Genomic DNA, 19852 nt, shown 5'->3' with positions numbered 1-19852 from the left:
ATCTACTCACCTTTTAAAAAATGGAAGTATGCACCAATTTTTAAAGAAATAGGACCAACCTTGGAAACTTATAAATATGAATCTTTATATTTTTATGATAGTTGATAGTTTACAAAGCTGATTTCACTTGATCTTCACAAAAGCCCTATGGGGTGATATTTTTATTACCCACATTTTACAGATAAGGAATTAAATCTCACAAAGGTTTGAAGACTTCCCCAAAAGCGTCATAGGGCAACTAAAACTAGTTAACCCCAAGGCCCTGTACCAGAATGATCACCTGCCTTTCCCCCACCAACCCACACTCACTAGGCACAGCGTCCAAGAGGCTCTGCCTCTTTCTCAATACCATCTTTGGGTTGCCTCATCCTACCTGCAGTGCTTACCTTCAAAGCAGATGCTGACAATGCGTTTGGATTTTGGAGGCTTGATTATGAAATAAAATTGAATAAATAGTGCTGGACACATGCTGAGTTTCAGTTTTCCGACCCTCCTCTTTTGAGACTCCAGGTCCAACCCTCACCTGTACCTTCAGATTCATGGACACCACTGATGAGGTTCTGGCTTGTTTCATTTTCATTCATGACTTTGACTCCCAGACCGTACTTTGATCCTGGTTCTTACAGCATTGTTCTAGAGACATCCTGACCTCTAAGGCACCATCAAACCAATTTTGTCCAAGTAGTGTAAATATCATTGCCCACCACCCATCTGGCAACAACAATTTAACATTTGCTGAGCACTTACCATGTGCCAAGCATGGTAAGTGATGAATGCTTTATGTTCATTAACTCATTTAATGCTCATAGCAACCCTCCGAGGTAGGTACTCATAATTGTATAGATGAGAAAGCCGAGGTGAGTAACTTGCCGAAGATCACACAATAAGTGGGGAAGCCAGGATTTGTGCCTACATCATTTTGACTCTGCAGTGTGGGCTCTCAGCCACAAGGAAGTACTGACCTCCGGAAGTCATCTTACATCCACCTCCTCACCATGGATAATTGAGGATGACAAGTGGTTATGAGCACTTTCTTTGTTGAAATTTAAGCTTAAAAATTGACTTGGAGGGTAGTGTTGTTAGACATCAATCCATGACCTGGGGTGAAATACCTACAGAGAGAGACAATGGGAAGACTGAGAACCCATTAATGAAAGGCAAGCAGTCCACACTACATTGCTGGTAGTGTAACATTTGAAAAAACACATATTTTGTGGTGAGCTTGGGCAAGATGCTGCCCACCCTGGGAAGGCAGCCAAGAATTACTGCCACCTCCACCCCAGAGGATCACCCTACTAAAGGCCACAGAGAGGACCAGCCCCCATCAGAGACTGCTTGTAATTTCTCTCACTGTGGGAGTTTCCAAATGAATAAACAAACAAATAAAAGTGGTTCTATAATTTTCTCTGTGATTCAGATTCAGTGAAGCAGTAAGTCTTTGGTGCTTAATTATGAAAGATACCAAAAACACTTATTGTCCCAAATACTTTGCAGAGCAATAACATTGAAAAATAGTTCTAAGGCCTGTTTCACTGATCTAGACTTCTCTCTGTTTTCTCATGTATGATGCAAACATTTAAAGAAATGAACAAAAGTCAGATATGACTGGAAGCTGCTTGAATTAATGTGGATCAAGAAGAAAATGGCAAAAATTCACAGTCCCCAAGCCTCATTTCAACCATTAGGATTCTCCCCTTTTAGATATTTTACAGAACTGCTAAAAAGTTGTCAATAATTACTTTATTGAGCATCTGCAAGGTGCACAGCATTGTACATAGCTTGAAAATGTCAAATTGAGTTTTGTCACACCCTCTATAAAGGCTTCCCTAATTTCCATGGTTTTGTGGTTTCTCTTCCTCTGTTCCAAGGAACATGCTATTAGTACCTTTACTGCAGCACTTACTTGTTACAAGTACAACTGTATTATGTGTTCTCTCCACTAGCCTTTGAACTCCTCAAAGATGGAATCCATGCATTGTTGATCTCTGCAACCTTGATGTCCAAATACGTGTTTGACAGATGAACAAATGACTGAATAAATGCAGGGTGCTGCACTTTGGTTCCTTCTCCCAACTCCCTAGTCTGCATTTACATGGAAATGGTTGATGCTGAGTGAGAAGCCAACATTCAAAAGGCACAATGAAAAAGAGAAGTGTCCAAAGGCATAGCTGATCCACAGACTAGAAAATCAGCTCCATAATGAGGAAGAGGCTGATCCCAAGGCCTCAGAACATAACAGAGCCACAGCAAGATCTTTAAGCCAGAGCTGGGGTTCGTCAACCCCAGCCCCTACCTGAAAGCCCAGCGTAGCTCATTAGGAACAGGGCAGCAGTCCAGCCACCTGCTGTGGCTTCAGGTCCAATGCAGATGGTTCCAGAGACCCATGGGCACAGCCACACTAGTAACTCAGGGCAGTGGGTCTCAGCCACCTAACCTTACTGATACTTTTTGCTTTATTGTCCCTTTTTAGATTTCAAAACAGGTCATGCAAGAATAAATAGACACTAAACAATCGGATGTGAAAAAGAAGACATTCCCAAATGGTTCTCAAGAAGCCGTTTGGATGCTGTGCTCCTTACATGGTGCTAAGGGGCTCAAGCTGCCACGGATGCCCTTTTCGGGCCTTTCAGTATGCAAATATGTGCTAGGAGGGAATTAAGTTTCCCTGGGATGCAGTAAGCATAACGTTGTACGTGGACGGCTAATTGTTTTCATCACACAAGCCAAATCCAACTGATTAGTCAGGGCCTGGAGTCTGTTTGACGGATGAGGAAATCTTGCCATGGTCCAGGGAGGCAGCTGAATAAAAGCACGAACTTCCCATGTCTGACACCCCAGGTGTGATGGGACATGTGCAAATAACGTTGGCTCCTAATCTGCTCTCAGTTAGCCATGAAACTAAGGGGCCTTAGGTTCCTTATCAAATAATAGTTTGGCTGGACTGTCCCTCTGGTCATTTCTAAAATTCCTTTTCTTTATCCAGCAGGATTGTTGACCAATCAGTATCAAGTCAAACCCTCACCCTTTACCTTCACACTGCTGAAATAAAGGGACATCCAAACTTTATGCTCCCTAAGACAAGTGTTGGTAAAATACTGCTTTAAGTTTCTTAGATAAGCCTGGTGCATATCTCCCTAGCATGGACTCATGTGGTGCCCATACTCCCTAACCTTGCACCACAAATCGATCAGGATGGCAGCTTGCTGGCTGCTGTTCTACTCTGGGTGTGACTCTGCTATTTTTCTGCAAAATGTAACTCTTGCTAAGCTCATGTTTCTCATTCATCGACCCCATGCAAATGGCTGACATGTTCTCTCCTTGTTGGGACCCCAAACTTTTGCATATAACTTTCTGATTGATCCTGGGCTGTAGCTCTAAGATCAGTATTTCATACTTGGCTGTTTCCTACCTCTCAGCAATTCTTTAAAACATTCAGAAAAATCCAGATGATTCCACCCCGATTGTGGGAAGCAAAGTTTGTTCCCTCTTGTTACATTTTTTAGTGCAAGATTTAAAATGACAAGTGCTTGATCAAAAAAATTTTGAGAATGAGCTCTCACATTTCACTTGTATTAATGGGGGAGTTATGTTTGTAGCCTCAAACACACTATAAAAATAATTTCCTAAGATATAATTATTCTTAAATATTTTATATATTTTTTTCAGAGATGGCCAGAATAATTTTTATCTTTATTTTGTGGCTCTTTTCTATATAGTTGTACCAAAACAACCATTTAGGGACATAAGTCAGAGTATTTTTACTGTACTAGGTACTTACTCAATGCATTAGAAAAATCTAGTATGTTGCAGAATATGAATTTTCATGTTAGCTTAACATATGGATCTTTCAGTTCAACCTTGTCAGGCAAGGAGACACGTCAAGTTAATCCAAGCTGGGCAAAAGATGTCCTTGGATCTGCAGCACCTACTAAGAGCAGGGCTGTCCACCTTCTCTTCTCTTCTTTTCACCTGAGAGGACTGTATTATACTATTCAAGGTGCGAAAAAAAAAAAAAAAAAAAAAAAAAACCCTTTGCCCTTCAATTCAAACTCTGTTACGCCACATTTGGCATAAAATGCTTACCATTACCTAAAAATGATTTTTTTTAAAGTGCTTATAATCACCTAAAAGAAAAATGTAGCAAAATTCAACTTTGGAGAAAATGAAAACTGTACATATCCTTGAGAGCCAAGAAAAGCTAAGAGATACAGAAAATTCTACATCCCCACAAGGTCATTTCAACAGAGAGGCATTATCTGCATTCCACCAAGGTCAGTTAAATTGGGGAGAAAGATAAGCAAATGCTGAGAAATTGGCTGCAGAATTTTTTTTTTATCTGTTTTGCCTTAAATCACAAAAAGCAATGGGAAGAACAAGCTCCCTTTGTCCTTTTCTCAGACACTTTTGGTTTAAAGTTGTTCTTTTTCTAATTCTTCCCTCTCCTGTAATTTTTAATCATCAGAAATAAATACCAGTGCGTTTCAGGTGGTCATCTATGTCAGAGTGCATAACTGAAGTTATTAGTGGCTTGGGAGTTTGCACACATAACTGGAGGTAAACAGCAGATTACTACACCTAATCTCACCCTGAGCATTTCTCCTCTGTCAAGTCTAAATTCTGCCATCTTCTTTTGTAAAAACAAGCAGACATCCCCACCAAAGGCCAAAATATAATGATAACTGACAGTGAACAGAAACCCATTGTAAAGACAAAATATTCCAGCTTTCAAATTCACGGTGACTGGATACTATTAGTTTTTTGAGTTTATAACTCCCCAGAATTGTCAAAAGTAATCTTGTAGCCAATCCGCTTGCAGACACTAAAAACAACCTGAAATAGGCCACCCAGGGTACCAAAAGCAGTGTCAAAGAGCAGTGAGACAGTGCCACCAAGGCCCAGTGCAATGTCCTTGCATACAATTGGAATAGCGCCCATGGTATACACAGGGAAAGTGGCCACATCCACAAGGACACGGATAGGGATGCTCAGAACTCGGCAAACGGCCTTCAGCAGACAACAAAGGATCCGGAGAATAGCCCTGATGACTTTGGCCACAACCTTCAGCACCTTCCAGGGAATGCTCACCAACTCTTCCCCAATGGCCACGAAGTATGAGATGGTGGCTGACCCCAGGCGGTAAAGACAACTTTCTATGCCATTAATCACCTGCTTGGTAACACACCACAGGAGATAGACAATGTTCTTCAGGATTGCTACCACAAGGTAATAAATTAATTGAAAAAGCTTGATGAATGGGGTAGCAATGAAGCCCATGAGTTTTCCCAAAAAGCTACTACTTCCCTCAGATGCCTCTGGAGGCAACGGAGCAGACCTCTTGCTCCTGGTGCTAGAGGGGGGACTAGAAGTCTTTTGAGATTGCACCATTCGTTCTTCATCCTGGACTTGGTTAACCACTTCCAGGATTTTTTTCATTTTCTCTGTGTCTTGCTCAGTCTCACCACAGTTGTTCTGAAACAGCTGAGGGTTAAATGGAAGCAGTTTCTGAAGATCTTTTACCATCACATCTTCTATGATGTCACTGTCCCGGGTGTGCTTGACAAAGCCCATGGCCCAGCCACCTCCAGGGACAGCACAACAGGCTGCCAGCCAAACAAACTCAGGGACTGCCACTTTGTCTTTAACTCTGTAGTCTGAGGGCACTGTGCCTGTGAGGATATATAGGTCTTCCCCATTGCCACACTGTGGGGTCAAAGCCCGGTCCATTAGGCTGTGGAGATTCACGTACCACCGTTCCTGGAAGGACTGAGTCATTGGGGCTGAATTTGTGAGAGTAAATGTGGCCACCTGGAGATCACTGCTAAGGGAGAACGGGTATAGCTGTCCTCTTTGGTAATCAGAATCAAGGTAATCTGTATTCAAGGCTTGCTTGCTTCCCAGGCTGTTCACAGAGGTGATGGCCTCTGCCTCATTAATCGCCTCCTCAAGATTGCTGTTGGGGTCATCGATCTGAAAGAAGAAAACAAGTGGTGAGATGTATCCCTGCTTACAGCACAGAGGCAGCACTAGAATCATCCTGCCCAGACTCTGGAGAAGTCCCCACTGGTCTATTACTTCAAATGCTTGAGTTTGGAAGGACTTGGTTCTCTGGCACATGCACACTTCATTCTAATATATCAAAATCCTGGTGTTTCAAAGCATCTTTCAGATAGGCTGTTTCCTAGTCTATTACCTGTGTTTACCCCACCCTGCTCTACAGTAACACCCCTTCACTCACACACACACCCACCATCGTAATGTTCTTTTTAAAATCTGTTGTAGTCTGGGGCCAGGTGCGGTGGCTCATGCTTGTAATCCTAGCACTTCAGCAGGCTGAAGCAGGTGGATCACCTGAGGTCAGGAGTTTGAGACAAGCCTGGCCAACATGGTGAAACCCCATCTCTACTAAAAATACAAAAATTAGCTGGATGTGGTGATGGGTGCCTGTAATCCCAGCTACTCAGGAGGCTGAGGCAGGAGAATCACTTGAACCAGGGAGGCAGAGGTTGCAGTGAGCCGAGATTGCACTATTTTAACTCCAGCCTGGGCAACAGAGCAAGCCTCTGTCTCAAAACAAACAAACAAAAAATATTGTAGTTTCATGAACTTCATAATTCTCTTTTGGAATACTTTTCCATGAACTTCAAAGTAATTATAAAAAAAAAAAAAACCAGGGGGGAGTAGATCTCAACAGGCCAATAAAGTTAGAACTGCAACTCAGTTAATCAGCCACCAATGTTGGTTGCAATTGAAGGCACATGTTCCTAATGAATGTTTATACATTTTCGGATTTATGAAAAACAATCAACTCTAATCAGCGCATTTAAATTACATGGGGGAAATGTACAGTCTGGTGTTGGTTACTGGATATTTATCAGGTAAAACTAAAATTCAAATTAGACCAGTTGCTGCTTGAACTTAAACTCCCCAATATTTGCTATGATTAACAATTCATTTTCTGTCTTGGTCAATCTAGACATGTGCTATATATCAATTGCAATCAATATATACATCCTTTCTTGGTTCTGCTTTCTTTTACAAAAAATTCAATATTATTTATGATTATTTTGATCTTATCTGAAAGGACAAAAGGAAAGTGCTTAGGATTAATTTAGGATTATGTCATTATCCCCCAAACTAACTTGTAAATTCTTGACATCAGGAACCATGTATATTCCCCCAGAACCCAGCCCAAGGCCTGACGCATAATAGAATCTCAAGGCATTCTTGTTAATCTTTATGCCCTGAGGCGGCAGTATTTATAATAGCAAGTGGAACCATCCCACATTTTCAAAAACAGGGAAAGGTTTCGTAAATAACATTATGTTATATCCATCAAAGAAAAAACTCATTAAAAACCATTATGGCCAGGCATGGTGGTTCAAGCCTGTAACCCCAGCACTTTGAGAGGCCTAGGCAGGTGGATCACCTAAACTCGGGCATTTGAGACCAACCTGGGCAACATGGCGAAACCCCACTTCTATAAAAAAAAAAAAATTCAAAAAATTAGCTGGGCATGGTGGTACACACCTGTGGTCCCAGCTACTCAGGAGGCTGAGGTGGCAGAATCACTTGAGCCTGGGAAGTAGAGGATGCAGTGAGCAGAGACTGCACAACTGCACTCCAAGCTGAGTAAGGGAGTGACACCCCCATCTCAAAAACAATCATTAAAAAGCACTTACAATTATAAAGCGGTTCGTAATGATGAGAAAATATATGCTATAACGTTGAAAAGAAAGGGCAGGATATAAAATTAAATAATCACTTTTTAAAAGCCTTCAAGTATGTAAGGAAACATTTTGAAAATAAACATACGACATGTCAACATGGTCGTTTGATTCCTGGGGATGCAAGTCATATTTTTTCCTCTATTTTCTTGTTTCTCTCCTCGTACCTCCCTACCCACATCAACCCATAATATGTGTTACTTTCAAAAGGAAATACAAAAATACAAACCTAATTAAAATGAGTAAATTATTGGTAACTGATTCTCTAAAATTGGTGCTACTCACTAAACATAAAATAAACCCCGAGGGGAGTCAAAGCCATAGGAATTGTGTTGTACCTCTAGTCTGAGGGCAGTCCAACTGTGCATCTCTCTGGCTCTGCAATGGCAAATGAAGACACTCTCTTGCGGGTATGCGTAGGGGTATTGAGGGCAATGGATAAACAACTTGGTATATTTGCTGAAACCTAATGGAGTAATCTATCGGCTGACCCTACTCATTCAACTCCATGCCTTCCCCCATTCTTAGAAGGAGCAATGATCCTGGGTGCTCTTCACTGCTACCACATCCCTTGTAGGATAGAGATAAGAAGCTCATTCACTTGGTTAAGCTGCTGTCTCTGCTCTCTTATATCTGAAAGGTACATCCCAAGGAAACATCAGCCTCATTTTTTAATCATAAGACCAGGATATAGCAGAGCCAAGATCTACGAAGACTTGGGTGTAAGGTCGGGGTTGATGCACATTTCTCCATGGTTACTGGGGCATTTTGTATGCATTTAACCTGGTGCAGTGCCTTCATTCCTTCTAGGGAAACTAAAGATTGTTTCTGAATTGATAACCCTGTGGCAGAGCATTGTGGGAGCATGCTGGAGTGTCTTTAGCCCAAGAGCCACCCAAGGGTGAAACGTGCCTACAGGGGTTGATGAAGGCCTAAAAAATGAGCAGAGAAGAGGGACTTGGATGAGGAAGGGGAGGAGGCAAAAGAAAGAGGCAGAAGGAGAACAGGAGAGGATAAAAAAGGGAAGCAAATAAGAGAGAAGTAAATGAGAGAGAATGTGCCTGCATGTGTAAGAGACAAAGTGTCCCGTTGCTAAGCAAAAACCAGGACTTACAATGGACTTATAAAAGACTGTGGGGGTTGATTCACTCCCCAACTGCTATGCATGGTCTTCCAGTGCTGCGATCAGAGGAGACTAAGCTGGGTGTTTCAGCATCCTCTTAGATCACTTGAGTTCACGGGGCTTCAGATTTCAGCCACAGCTTTGCACCTGACAACCAGGTAAGGCCTTTTCTGCCCAACTCCACAGGGAAATTTCCCATACACTTACATGGGAAATAAGCCAGGATGGAACCAAGGTGGCTGGGAAGGCCATGGCCCAATTCTATACTGGGTCCTGTGCACCCTACTGCCCTAGGCCTTCCAAGGCAAAGTAACTAAAACATATGCTCCAGAAATACAGGCAGCTTTGGACACATCTTCCCTCCCCTTCCCCTGCTTTCTTCAGAACTTCATATTCATGTTTACTATATTCTTATGAACTCCAAACCTGGTTCTATGGTTTGATGACAAGATAGAACATAGTGTTTAAAACTGAGACAGAATATCTGGCTACTACTATACCTATATAGTGATGGGGAGATGGATTGGAGACTAATATTTTTTGAACTACCAATTTAATGCTTTCAATATAGCATTATATGGAAGCATTTTTACTTTATTTTACAGATAGGGAAACCAAGACACAGAATGATGAAGAAAATTTTCCAGTATTCCAATAATTAGTAGCAGGAATGGAGCTTTTTCCATTTCAATGATTTCTTTTCTAGCATTTCTATTGTTTTATTTCAAATTCTCCTTTTTTTTTTTTTCTCTTGGGAGATCCTTTTTTATCTTTTAATAGTTTAGACATTGATTTTTAAAGTTCCTTTAAGATTTCTCTATTTGGTTTTTCAGTTTATTTTGTTGCTTCTACTGGTTGACTTCAAGGAGTGTGTATAGCTAAGTACTTCGCAATTTCTGCTGATGAGTTTATCTCATGAGAGGTCCATGGTATTTTGTCAAAAAAAAAAAACCAAAACAACCAAAACCCAATAGGATTGCTTTCGAAGTTGCCCCTGCCAGGCCCCTACAGAATTCTATGAATTGGGGCCAGCTTCTGAGTTATTTTCTCAGTTCAGGGTTTTCACATGGAGAAAGCAGAGCAAATATGGAACCACCATGCCCAGTCAGAAAAATGATACATTTTATCTAATATTCTATGTGTTTGCGGTGTGAGGAAAGGAATTCCACATCTGTTCAGTTGACCAGATGTTTTCTCCATTGTCTCAGGTTTAAAACGTTTATCCTAAAGCAAGCCTTATTTCCTTTTATAACTCATTATAGATTTATCATCCCAACATGTATCTGCTTTGCTTAAATTTATTATTTTTTTTTATTTATACCACCTCCTGAATCAATGTTTGGTATGAGTAGGACAGTATTTTTCAACACTTTTACTGATGGTAACAAGAACTATATAGGCTGAAGCCTCTCTCTAACAATAGGCTACAGGGACTCTCAGCCTTTCCTAAATCACATTGGCCACTTTGTAAACAATCTGATTCTGTTTCCTTACTAATTCCTTTGTATTAACTATTACCCACGGCTCTTTTGTCTGTTCATGCAAGTATTTCTATCTCCCTGAAATTCATTTCCATCAATTTTATCTTTTGCAACTTGGAATTGTCAAAAAACCTGGACATTACATTATGAAGTCACTTTAACATATCATTTATAAAAACATATTAAATCCTAGGACCTTTTATTTTTATTTTTATTTGAGACGGAGTCTTGCTCTGTCACTCAGGCTGGAGTGCAGTGGCCTGATATTGACTCACTGCAACCTCCGCCTCCCAGGTTCAAGCAATTCTCCTTCCTCAGCCTCCGGAGTAGCTGGGATTACAGGCATGTGCCACCACACCTAGCTAATTTTTGTATTTTTAGTAGAGATGGGGTTTCACCATGTTGGCCAGGCTGGTCTCGAACTCCTGACCTCAAGTGGTCTGCCCACCTCGGCCTCCCAAAGTGCTGGGATTACAGGCGTGAGCCACAGCGCCCTGCCCCTAGGACCATTTAATACCATGCTAACTGATTTCCACTGAGGAAAACGCCCATGAGCCCACTATGCTATCTCCTTATTTAAGACCAGCTTTTTAACCAATGACAAACTTTCTTCTGATCCAAAGATGACTCATGTTTTAATAGCTTTTGTTGAAGAATCATCTGAAAAATCTAAATAAAATCAGTATACTAGCCCCCATCACTACCATGCTCACTTAACTCTCCAAAACAACTAAGTATGTCTTGGTAGGCTCTCATTTTCTGAAGGGATGCCAAAGAGTGTGTGTGTGTGTGTGTGCGCACGCGCACGTGCACACACACACATGTGTAACTTAAATGCCCACTTCATCTATAGGAAACTGTATTAAAAATAGTAATAGGCCAGGCATTGTGGCTTGCGCCTATAAACCCAGCACTTTGGGAGGCTGAGTGGTTGGAACTTGGTCACTTTAGGTCAAGAGTTCAAGACCAGCCTGGTCAACATGGTGAAATCCTGTTTCTACTAAAAATACAAAAAAAAAAAAAAAAGCGCAAAGCAAACAAACAAAAAAAAACCCAGGCATGGTGGCATGTGCCTGTAGTCCCAGTTACTTGGGAGGCTGAGGCATGAGAATGGCTTGAACTCAGGGAGGTGGAGGTTGCAGTAGCTGAGATCACGCCATTGTACTCCAGCCTGGATGACAGAGCAGGACTCAAAAAATGAAAAAAAGAAAAAGAAAAAAAAAAGAAAAAGAACAATAGTAATACTATTTGATTAAAATAGTCTTAGTGTATTCTTTGATACATTGTCACTTAAAGGGCAGCTGTATTTTTCCATGCTCTCTACAGACATGGTTTAATGATCTGGTTATTGCAATTATAGTAAATTACTGACAACACTGCTCCCTAAAGACAAAAATAAACCTATGATGTAAGAGGTTATTTCAGATGGCAATTTCTGAATTATACCTGCCCATTTGCACACACCACTGATCTTCCTCTTTAGTATCCCACTGGAATCTCTAGATATAGGGGAACACACAAAGCTCTGTCTTTTCCACCTCCCAGCTGTCCTAATCCCCCTAGACTGTCAATGTAATTTGATACAGTTCCTGTATTTAATGGAAAAATTTCTTTCTAATCTCAACATGTTAAGTAGGTTTTAGAAAAATGAGCTGTCCTCGCTCTACTAGCCTCCTGCCCCATAAATAATCTTATAATAAATTCCTTTTGAAATCTAGTATCAAGAAAAAAATGTATCTCAAAGAATTGGTCTATTTCCTTATATCAGACAGTAAAACCTATTTAAATCCATAGGTGGTTGGTTGGTTTGTTTGTTTCAGAATTAAATGAGGCGAAACTGAATTTTTATGATAATATGCATGTAAGGAAAACAATGAAAAATTGAAGAGTTTTGGAAGGGAAACATTCACCCATTCAACAATATTTGTTAAGCCTATATTACCGATGACTGGCACTGCAGGAGGAAGCATTGAAACTGAAAATAACAACAACCACCATCATGTATTAAGCACTGTATGCCAAACATTCTTCTATGAGCTCCACATGTATTATTAATACATCAGAAAGGGGCTGAGCTAACTATCCTCTCATTTAAACTTGCAACAACTATGTATTATTACTACCACATACAAGACAGGTGAGGAAACTGAGGCACATTGAGATTCAGTCACTGAAGAAGAAAATGAAGAGGGAGCACAGCAAGATGACAGAATAGAAGGCTCCACTGATCATTCCCCCATAAGGACACCAATTTAACAACTATCTACATAAAAAATTACCTTCATAAGAACCAAAAATCAGGTAAGCACTCACAGTGCCTGGTCTTAACTTCATATCACTAAAAGAGGCACTAAAGACATAGGAAAAACAATCTTGAATCACCACCACCCCTCCAGCATCCCACAGCAGCACTGGCATGGTGCAGAGAGCAATTCTATGCACTAGGGAGAGGGGAGTACAGCAACTGTGAGGCACTGAACTCAGCGCTGCCCTTGTTACATAGCAGGAAGCAAAACTGGACCAAACTCAGCTGATGCCTGCCCACGGAGGGACAGCATTAAACCAGCCCTAGCCAGAGAAAAGCTGCCAATCCCCGTGGCTGGCACTTGACTTTCCACAAGCCTCGCCACTGTGGGCTAAAGTGCTGTGGGCCTTAAATAAACTTGAAAGGCAGTCTAGGCCACAGGGACTGCAACTCCTAGGTGAGTCCTAGTGCTGAACTGGGCCCAGAACCAGTGATCTAGGGGGCATGTGATCCACTGAGACACCAGTCAAGGCGACTGAGGGAGTGCTGGCATCACCCCTCCCCTAACCCCGGGTTGCACAGTTTACAGCTCCAAAAGAGACCTCTTCCTTTTGCTTGAGAAGTGGAGAGAGAAGAGTGGAAAGAGCTTTGTCTTGCATTTTGGATACCAGCTCAGCCGTAGCAGGATAGAGCACTGGTCCAAGTTGTGAGGCCACCTTTCTAGGCCCTAGCCCCCGGATGACATTTCTAGACACACTGGGCCAGAAGAAAACCTGTTGTCTTGAAGTGAAGGACCTAGTCCTGGCAGGATTCATCACCTGCTAACTGAAGAGCTTTGGGGCCCTTAATAATCAGCAGCAATACCTAGGTAAGCATGTCACGGGCCTTGGATGAGACCCTGAGACTTGCTGGCTTCAGGTGAGATTCAGCGCAATACCAGCTGTGACGGCCACAGGGACAGACTTCTTCTGCCCAAGAAAAGTGGAGGAAAAAGTAAAGAGGACTCTACCATGCACCTCGGGTATCAGCTCAGCCACAGAGGGCATCAAGTGGGCTCTTAGATGGCATTTCTGGACCTGCCCTGGGTCAGAGGGGAGCCCACTGCCCTCAAAGGTTAAGTCCCAGGCCAAGCAACATTGGCTACAAGCTGACTTAAGAGACTGTGAGGGAACACTGGCAGTGGTATTCTGGCAGTACTCCCCGAAAGACTGCGGTGGCAGTGTCAGAGCCCACAGGGTAAGGCTCCTCTGCCTTTGGAAAGCGGAGGGAAGAGTGAGAAGGACTGCATTTTTGTGGCTGGAATGCCAGCTCAGCTGCAGTAGACTAGAATACCAGGTAGACTTCTAAGGTTTTTGACTCTAGTCCCTGGCTCCCAGATGGCACCTCTGGACATGCCCAGGGCCTGGGGGAACTCACTGCCCTGAATGAAATGACACAGGCCTGGCTGGATTTGCCACCTGCTAATTGTGGAGCCCAATGTCCTTGAGCAAACATAGGCAGTAGCCAGGGAGTGGTTACAGCAGGCTGTGGGTGAACCAAGTACTGTGCTGGCTTCAGGTCTGGCCCAGCACAGTCTTAGTGGTGGCGGCCACAGGGGTGCTTGTGTCACTCCATCCCCAAATCCAACTGGCTCAGACCAGAGAGAGAGACTCTGTCTGTTTGAGAGAAAAATAAGAGAAGAGAACAAAAGACTCTGCCTGGTAACCCAGAGAATTCTTTCTGATCTTATCCCAAGACCATCAAAGTGGTACCGCTATGAGTCTGCAAGAACCACAGTGTTACTGGGCTTGGGATGCCGCCTAAAGCAGATGCTGCATAGATCACAACACCCAAGTCCTTTCATGTCTCTAGAAAGCCTTCCAAGAAGGATGGGTACAAGCAAGCCCAGTCTGAGAAGACTACAATAAATACCTAACTCTTCAATGCCCAGACACAGGCAAACATCTACAAGTATCAAGACCATCCAGGAAAACATCACCTCATCAAATAAACTAAATAAAGAACCAGGGACCAATCCTGAAGAAACAGAGATATGTGACTTTTCAGACAAAATTCAAAATAGATGTGTTGAGGAAACTCAAAAAAGTTCATGATAACACAGGGAAGAAATTCAGAGTTCTATCAGATAAATTTAAAAATGAGATTGAATTCATTAAAAAGAATTAAGCAGGAATTCTGGAGCTGAAAAATGCAACTGACATACTGAAGAATGCATCAGAGCTTTTTAATAGCAGAACTGATCAAACAGAAGAAAATTAGTGAACTTAAAGACAGGCTATTTGAAAATACATAGTCACAAGAGACAAAAGAAAAAATTTAAAAAATGAAGCACACCTACAAGATCTAGAAAATAGCCTCAATGGGGCAAATCTAAGAATTCCTGGCCTTAAAGAGGACGTAGAGCAAGAGATAGAAGTAGAGAGTTTATTCAAAGGGATAATAACAGAGAACTTTCCAAACCTAGAGAAAGATATCAATATCCAAGTACAAGAAGGTTATGGAACATTAAGCAGATTTAACTCAAAGAAGGCCAAGAGATTTAATCCAAACTTCCAAAGGTCAACGATAAAGAAAGAATCCTAAAAGCAGCAAGAGAAAAGAAACATAAAATACAATGGAGCTCCAATATGCTTGTTAACAGACTTTTCATCAGTGGAAACCTTATAGGCCAGGGAAGAGTGGCATTCCATATTTAGAGTGCTGAAAGAAAGAAACTATTACCCTAGAGTAGTACATCAGTAAAATTACCTTCATACATTAAGAAGAAATAACGACTTTCCCAGACAAACAAAAGCTGAGAGATTTTATCAACACCAGGCCAGTTCTGCAAGAAATGCCAGAGGGAGTACTTCAATCAGAAAGAAAAGGATGTTAATGAGCAATAAGTAATCATGTGAAGGTGCAAAACTCACTGGTAATAGTAACTGCACAGAATATTGTTAATATTGGAACTGTGGTGTGTAAACTACTCTTATCTTAAGTAGAAAAACTAAATGATTAACCAATCAAAAATTGTAACTACAACAACTTTCTAGGACACAGACAGTACAATAACATATAAACAGAAACAACAAAAAGTGAAAAAGTAGGGGAATGAACTTAAGGTGTAGGGTTTTATTAGTTTTCTTTTTCCATGTTTATCTGTTTGCTTATGCAAACAGTATTAAATTTTTATCAGTTTAAAATAATGATAGTATTTGCAAGCCTCATGGTAACCTCAAATCAAAAAATATACAACAGATACACAAAAAATAAAAAGTAAGAAAATAAAACATATCCCCAGAGAAAATCACTTTCACTAAAAGGAAGACAGGAAGAAAGGAAAGAAGAAAGAGATGACCACAAGACAACCAGAAAACAACAAAATGGCAAGGGTAAGTCCTTATTTATCAATAATAACATTGAATGTAAATGGACTAAATTATCCAATCAAAAGACACAAATGGGCAGAATGGATGAAAAAACAAAACCCATTGATCAGTTACCTACTAGAAACATGCTTCACCCATAAAGACACACATAGTCTGTGTCTTTTCCATGCTAATAAAGCATGGAAAAAGATATTCCACATAAATAGAAATCGAAAGAGAGCAGGAGTCACTATACTTATACCAGACAACATAGATTTCAGGACAAATACTATAAGAAGAGACAAAGAAGGTTATTATATACGATAAAGGGGTCAATTCAGTGAGAGGATATAAAAATTTTAAATATATAGGCAACCAACATTGGAGCACCCAGATATACAGCGCAAACTTTTTTTTTTTTTTGAGACAGGGTCTCGCTCTGTTGCCCAGGCTGGAGTACAGCGGTGCAATCTCAGCTTATTGCAACCTCAGCCTCTCGGGTTCAAGTGATTCTCCTGCCTCAGCCTCCCAAGTAGCTGGGATTACAGGCACGTGCCACCACACTTCGCTAATTTTTGTACTTTTGGTAGAGACAGGTTTTTGCCATGTCAACCAGGCTGGTCTGGAACTCCTGACCGGCAGTGATCTGCCTGCCTCAGCCTCCCGAAGTGCTGGGATTACAGGCATGAGCCACTGCATCCCGCCTATAATGCAAATACTATTAGAGCTAAAGAGAGAGATGCACCTCAATACGACAATAGCTAAAGATTTCTACACACCACTTTCAGCATTGGACAGATTTTCTAGAGAGAAAATCAAAGACAAGGAAACATCAGACTTAATCTGCATTATAAATGGATCTAATAGGTATTTAATCCTATTATTTTCCTCAGCATATGAATCATTCTTAATGATACACCATATGTTAGGTCACAAAACATAGCTGAAAACATTTTAAAAACTGAAATAATAACAAGCATCTTCTCTGAACACAATGAAACAGAAATCAATAACAAGAGGAATTTTGGGAACTATACAAATACATGGAAATTAAACAGTATGCTCCTGAATGACCAGTGGGTCAATGACAAAATTAAGAAGGAAGTTGAAAAATTTCTTGAAACAAATAATAATGGAAACACAACATAACAAAACCTATGGAATACAGCAAAAGCAGTACTAAGAGGGAAGTTTATAGGTATAAGCACCTACAACAGAAAAATAGAAAAATGTCAAATAAACAGCCTAATGTTGCATCTTAAAGAATTAGACAGGCAAGAGCAAGCCAAGCCCAAAATTAGCAGAAGAAAATAAATAATAAAGATCAGAGCAGAAATAAATGAAATTGAAATGTAGAAAACAATACAAAAGATCAATGAAACAAAAAGTTAATATTTTTAAAAGTTAAACAAAACTGACAAACCTTTAGCCAGAGCAACTAAGAGAAAAAGAGAGAAGACCCAAATAAAGAAAATCAGAGATGGAAAAGGAGACATTACAATTGATACTACAGAAATTTAAAGTATCTACTATAAGTGGCTACTATGAGCAACTGTATGCCAATAAATTGGAAAATGTGGAAGAAATGGACAAATTCCTAGGCACATACAACCAACCAAAATGGAACCAGGAAGAAATCCAAAACCTGAACAAACTAATAACAAGTAATGAGATCGAAGCTGTAATAAAAAGTCTCCCAGTAAAGAAAATCCTGAGACCTAATGACTTCACTGCTGAATTCTACCAGGCATTTAAAGAAGAACTAATACCAATCCTACTCAAACTATTCCAAAAAACAGAGAAGAAGGGAATACTTCCAAACTCATTCTATGAGGTCAGTATTACTCTGATACCAAAACCAGACAAAGACACATCAAAAAGAAAACCAGGGGCCAATATCTCTGATGAATATTGATGCAAAAATCCTCAACAAAATATTAGCAAGCCAAATTCAATAATACATTAAAAAGATCATTCATCATGACCAATTGGGATTTATTCCTGAGATGCAAGGATGGTTCAACACACATAAATCAATCAATGTGACACATCATATCGACAGAATGAAGGACAAAAACCTTAGTATCATCTCCACTGATGATGCAAAAGCATTTGATAAAAGTCAACATCCCTTCATGATGAAACCCCTCAAAAAAGTGGGGATAGAAGGAACATACCTCAACAAAATTAAACACATATATAAGAGACCCACAGCTAGGATCATATTGAATGGGGAAAAACTGAAAGTCTTTCCTGTAAGATATGAAACATGGCAAGGATGCCCACTTTCACCATCATTATGCAACACAGCTAAGAAGTCCTAGCTAAAGCAATCAGAGAAGAGAAAGAAAGAAAGGGCATTCGAATTGGAAAGGAAGAAGTCAAATTATCCTTGTTTGCAGATGATATAACCTTATATTAAAAACCTAAAGACTCCACAAAAAACCTAGTAGAACTGATAAACAAATTCAGTTAAGTTGCAGGACCCAAAATCGACTACAAAAACTTAGTCGCATTTCTATATGCCAACAGTGAATAATCAGAAAAAGGAATAGAAAAGTAATTCCATTTAAAATAGCCACAAATCAAAGAAAATACCTAGGATTTAACTGAACCAAAGAAGTAAAAGATCTGTATAATGAAAAATGTAAAACACTAATGAAAGAAATCAAAGTGGACACACAGAAAAAAGGAAAAATATTCCATGTTCATAGAAGAATCAGTATTGTTCAAATGTCTATACTACCCAAAGCAATCTACAGATTCAGTGCAATCCCTATCAAAATACCAATGACATTCTTCACAGAAACAGAAGAAACAATCCTAAAATCCATATGTAGCCACAAAAGACCCAGAATAGCCAAAGCTATCCTAAGTAAAATGAACAAAACTAGAGGAATCATATTACCTGACTTCAAATTATACTACAGAGCTATAGTAACCTAAACAGCATGTTACTGGTATAAAAACAGACACATCAACCAATGGAACAGAATAAATAACCCAGAAACAAATCCACACACCTACAGTGAACTCATTTTTGACTAAGGTGCCAACAACACACACTAGGGAAAATACAGTCTCTTCAATAAATGGGGCTGGGAAAACTGAATATTCATATGCAGAAGAATAAAAGCAGATCCCTATCTCTCACCATATACAAAAGTCAAATCAAAATGAATGACTTAAATCTAAGACCTCAAACTATGAAACTACAAGAAAACATGGGGCAAACGCTCTGGGACACTGCTCCGGGCAAAAATTTCTTGAGTAATATCCCATAAGTATAGACATCCATAACAAAAATGGACAAATGGATCACAGCAAGTTTAAAAAGCTTCTACACAGGAAAGGAAACAATAAAGTGAAGAGACAACCCACAGAATGGGATAAAATATTTGCAAACTACCCATATGACAAGGGATTAATAACCAGCATATATAAGAAGTTCAAACAACTCCATAGGAAAAAAAACGTAATAATCCAATTTAAAAAATGGGCAATCAGCCTGGGCAACATAGTGGAACTTATCTCTATAAAAAATTAGCTAGGCATGGTTGTGTGCACCTGTAGTCCCAGCTACTCAGGAAGCTGAGGTAAGAAGATCACTTGAGCCCAGGAGGTAGAGGCTGCAGTGAGCCAAGATTGTGCCTGCACAGCAGAGTGAGAGCCTGTCTCAAAATCAATCAATCAGTTAATCAATCAATCAATCAAACATAATAAAAAATGAGCAAAAGATTTGAAGAGACATTTCTCAAAAGAAGACAGACAAATAGCAAACAGGCATATGAGAAGGTGCCCAACATCATCGACCATCAGAGAAATGCAAATCAAAACTACAATGAGATATCATCTCACCCTGGTTAAACTGGCTTATATCCAAAAGACAGGCAATAACAAATGCTGGTAACGATGCAGAGAAAAAGTAA

At 40.3% G+C, this 19852-nt stretch overlaps 1 protein-coding gene across 1 annotated transcript in view; it reads right to left on the bottom strand.

Moving 5' to 3' along the window:
* Positions 1-1718: 1718 nt before the first annotated feature.
* LOC105484320 (endonuclease domain containing 1) overlaps positions 1719-19852 on the bottom strand; it is a 42275-nt gene continuing 24141 nt past the window's right edge. Inside the window, exon 2 of the mRNA XM_011745834.2 lies at positions 1719-5967. Within this exon, the coding sequence (XP_011744136.2) occupies positions 4765-5967 (1203 nt within the window). The 3' untranslated portion in view covers positions 1719-4764. The remainder of the gene's footprint in view (positions 5968-19852) is intronic.

The sequence above is a fragment of the Macaca nemestrina genome, chromosome 12 (assembly GCF_043159975.1).
Source record: "Macaca nemestrina isolate mMacNem1 chromosome 12, mMacNem.hap1, whole genome shotgun sequence".
NCBI lineage: Eukaryota > Metazoa > Chordata > Mammalia > Primates > Cercopithecidae > Macaca > Macaca nemestrina.
The sequence above is the reverse complement of the archived record's forward strand: the minus strand, read 5'-3'. Positions and strand labels throughout refer to the sequence as shown.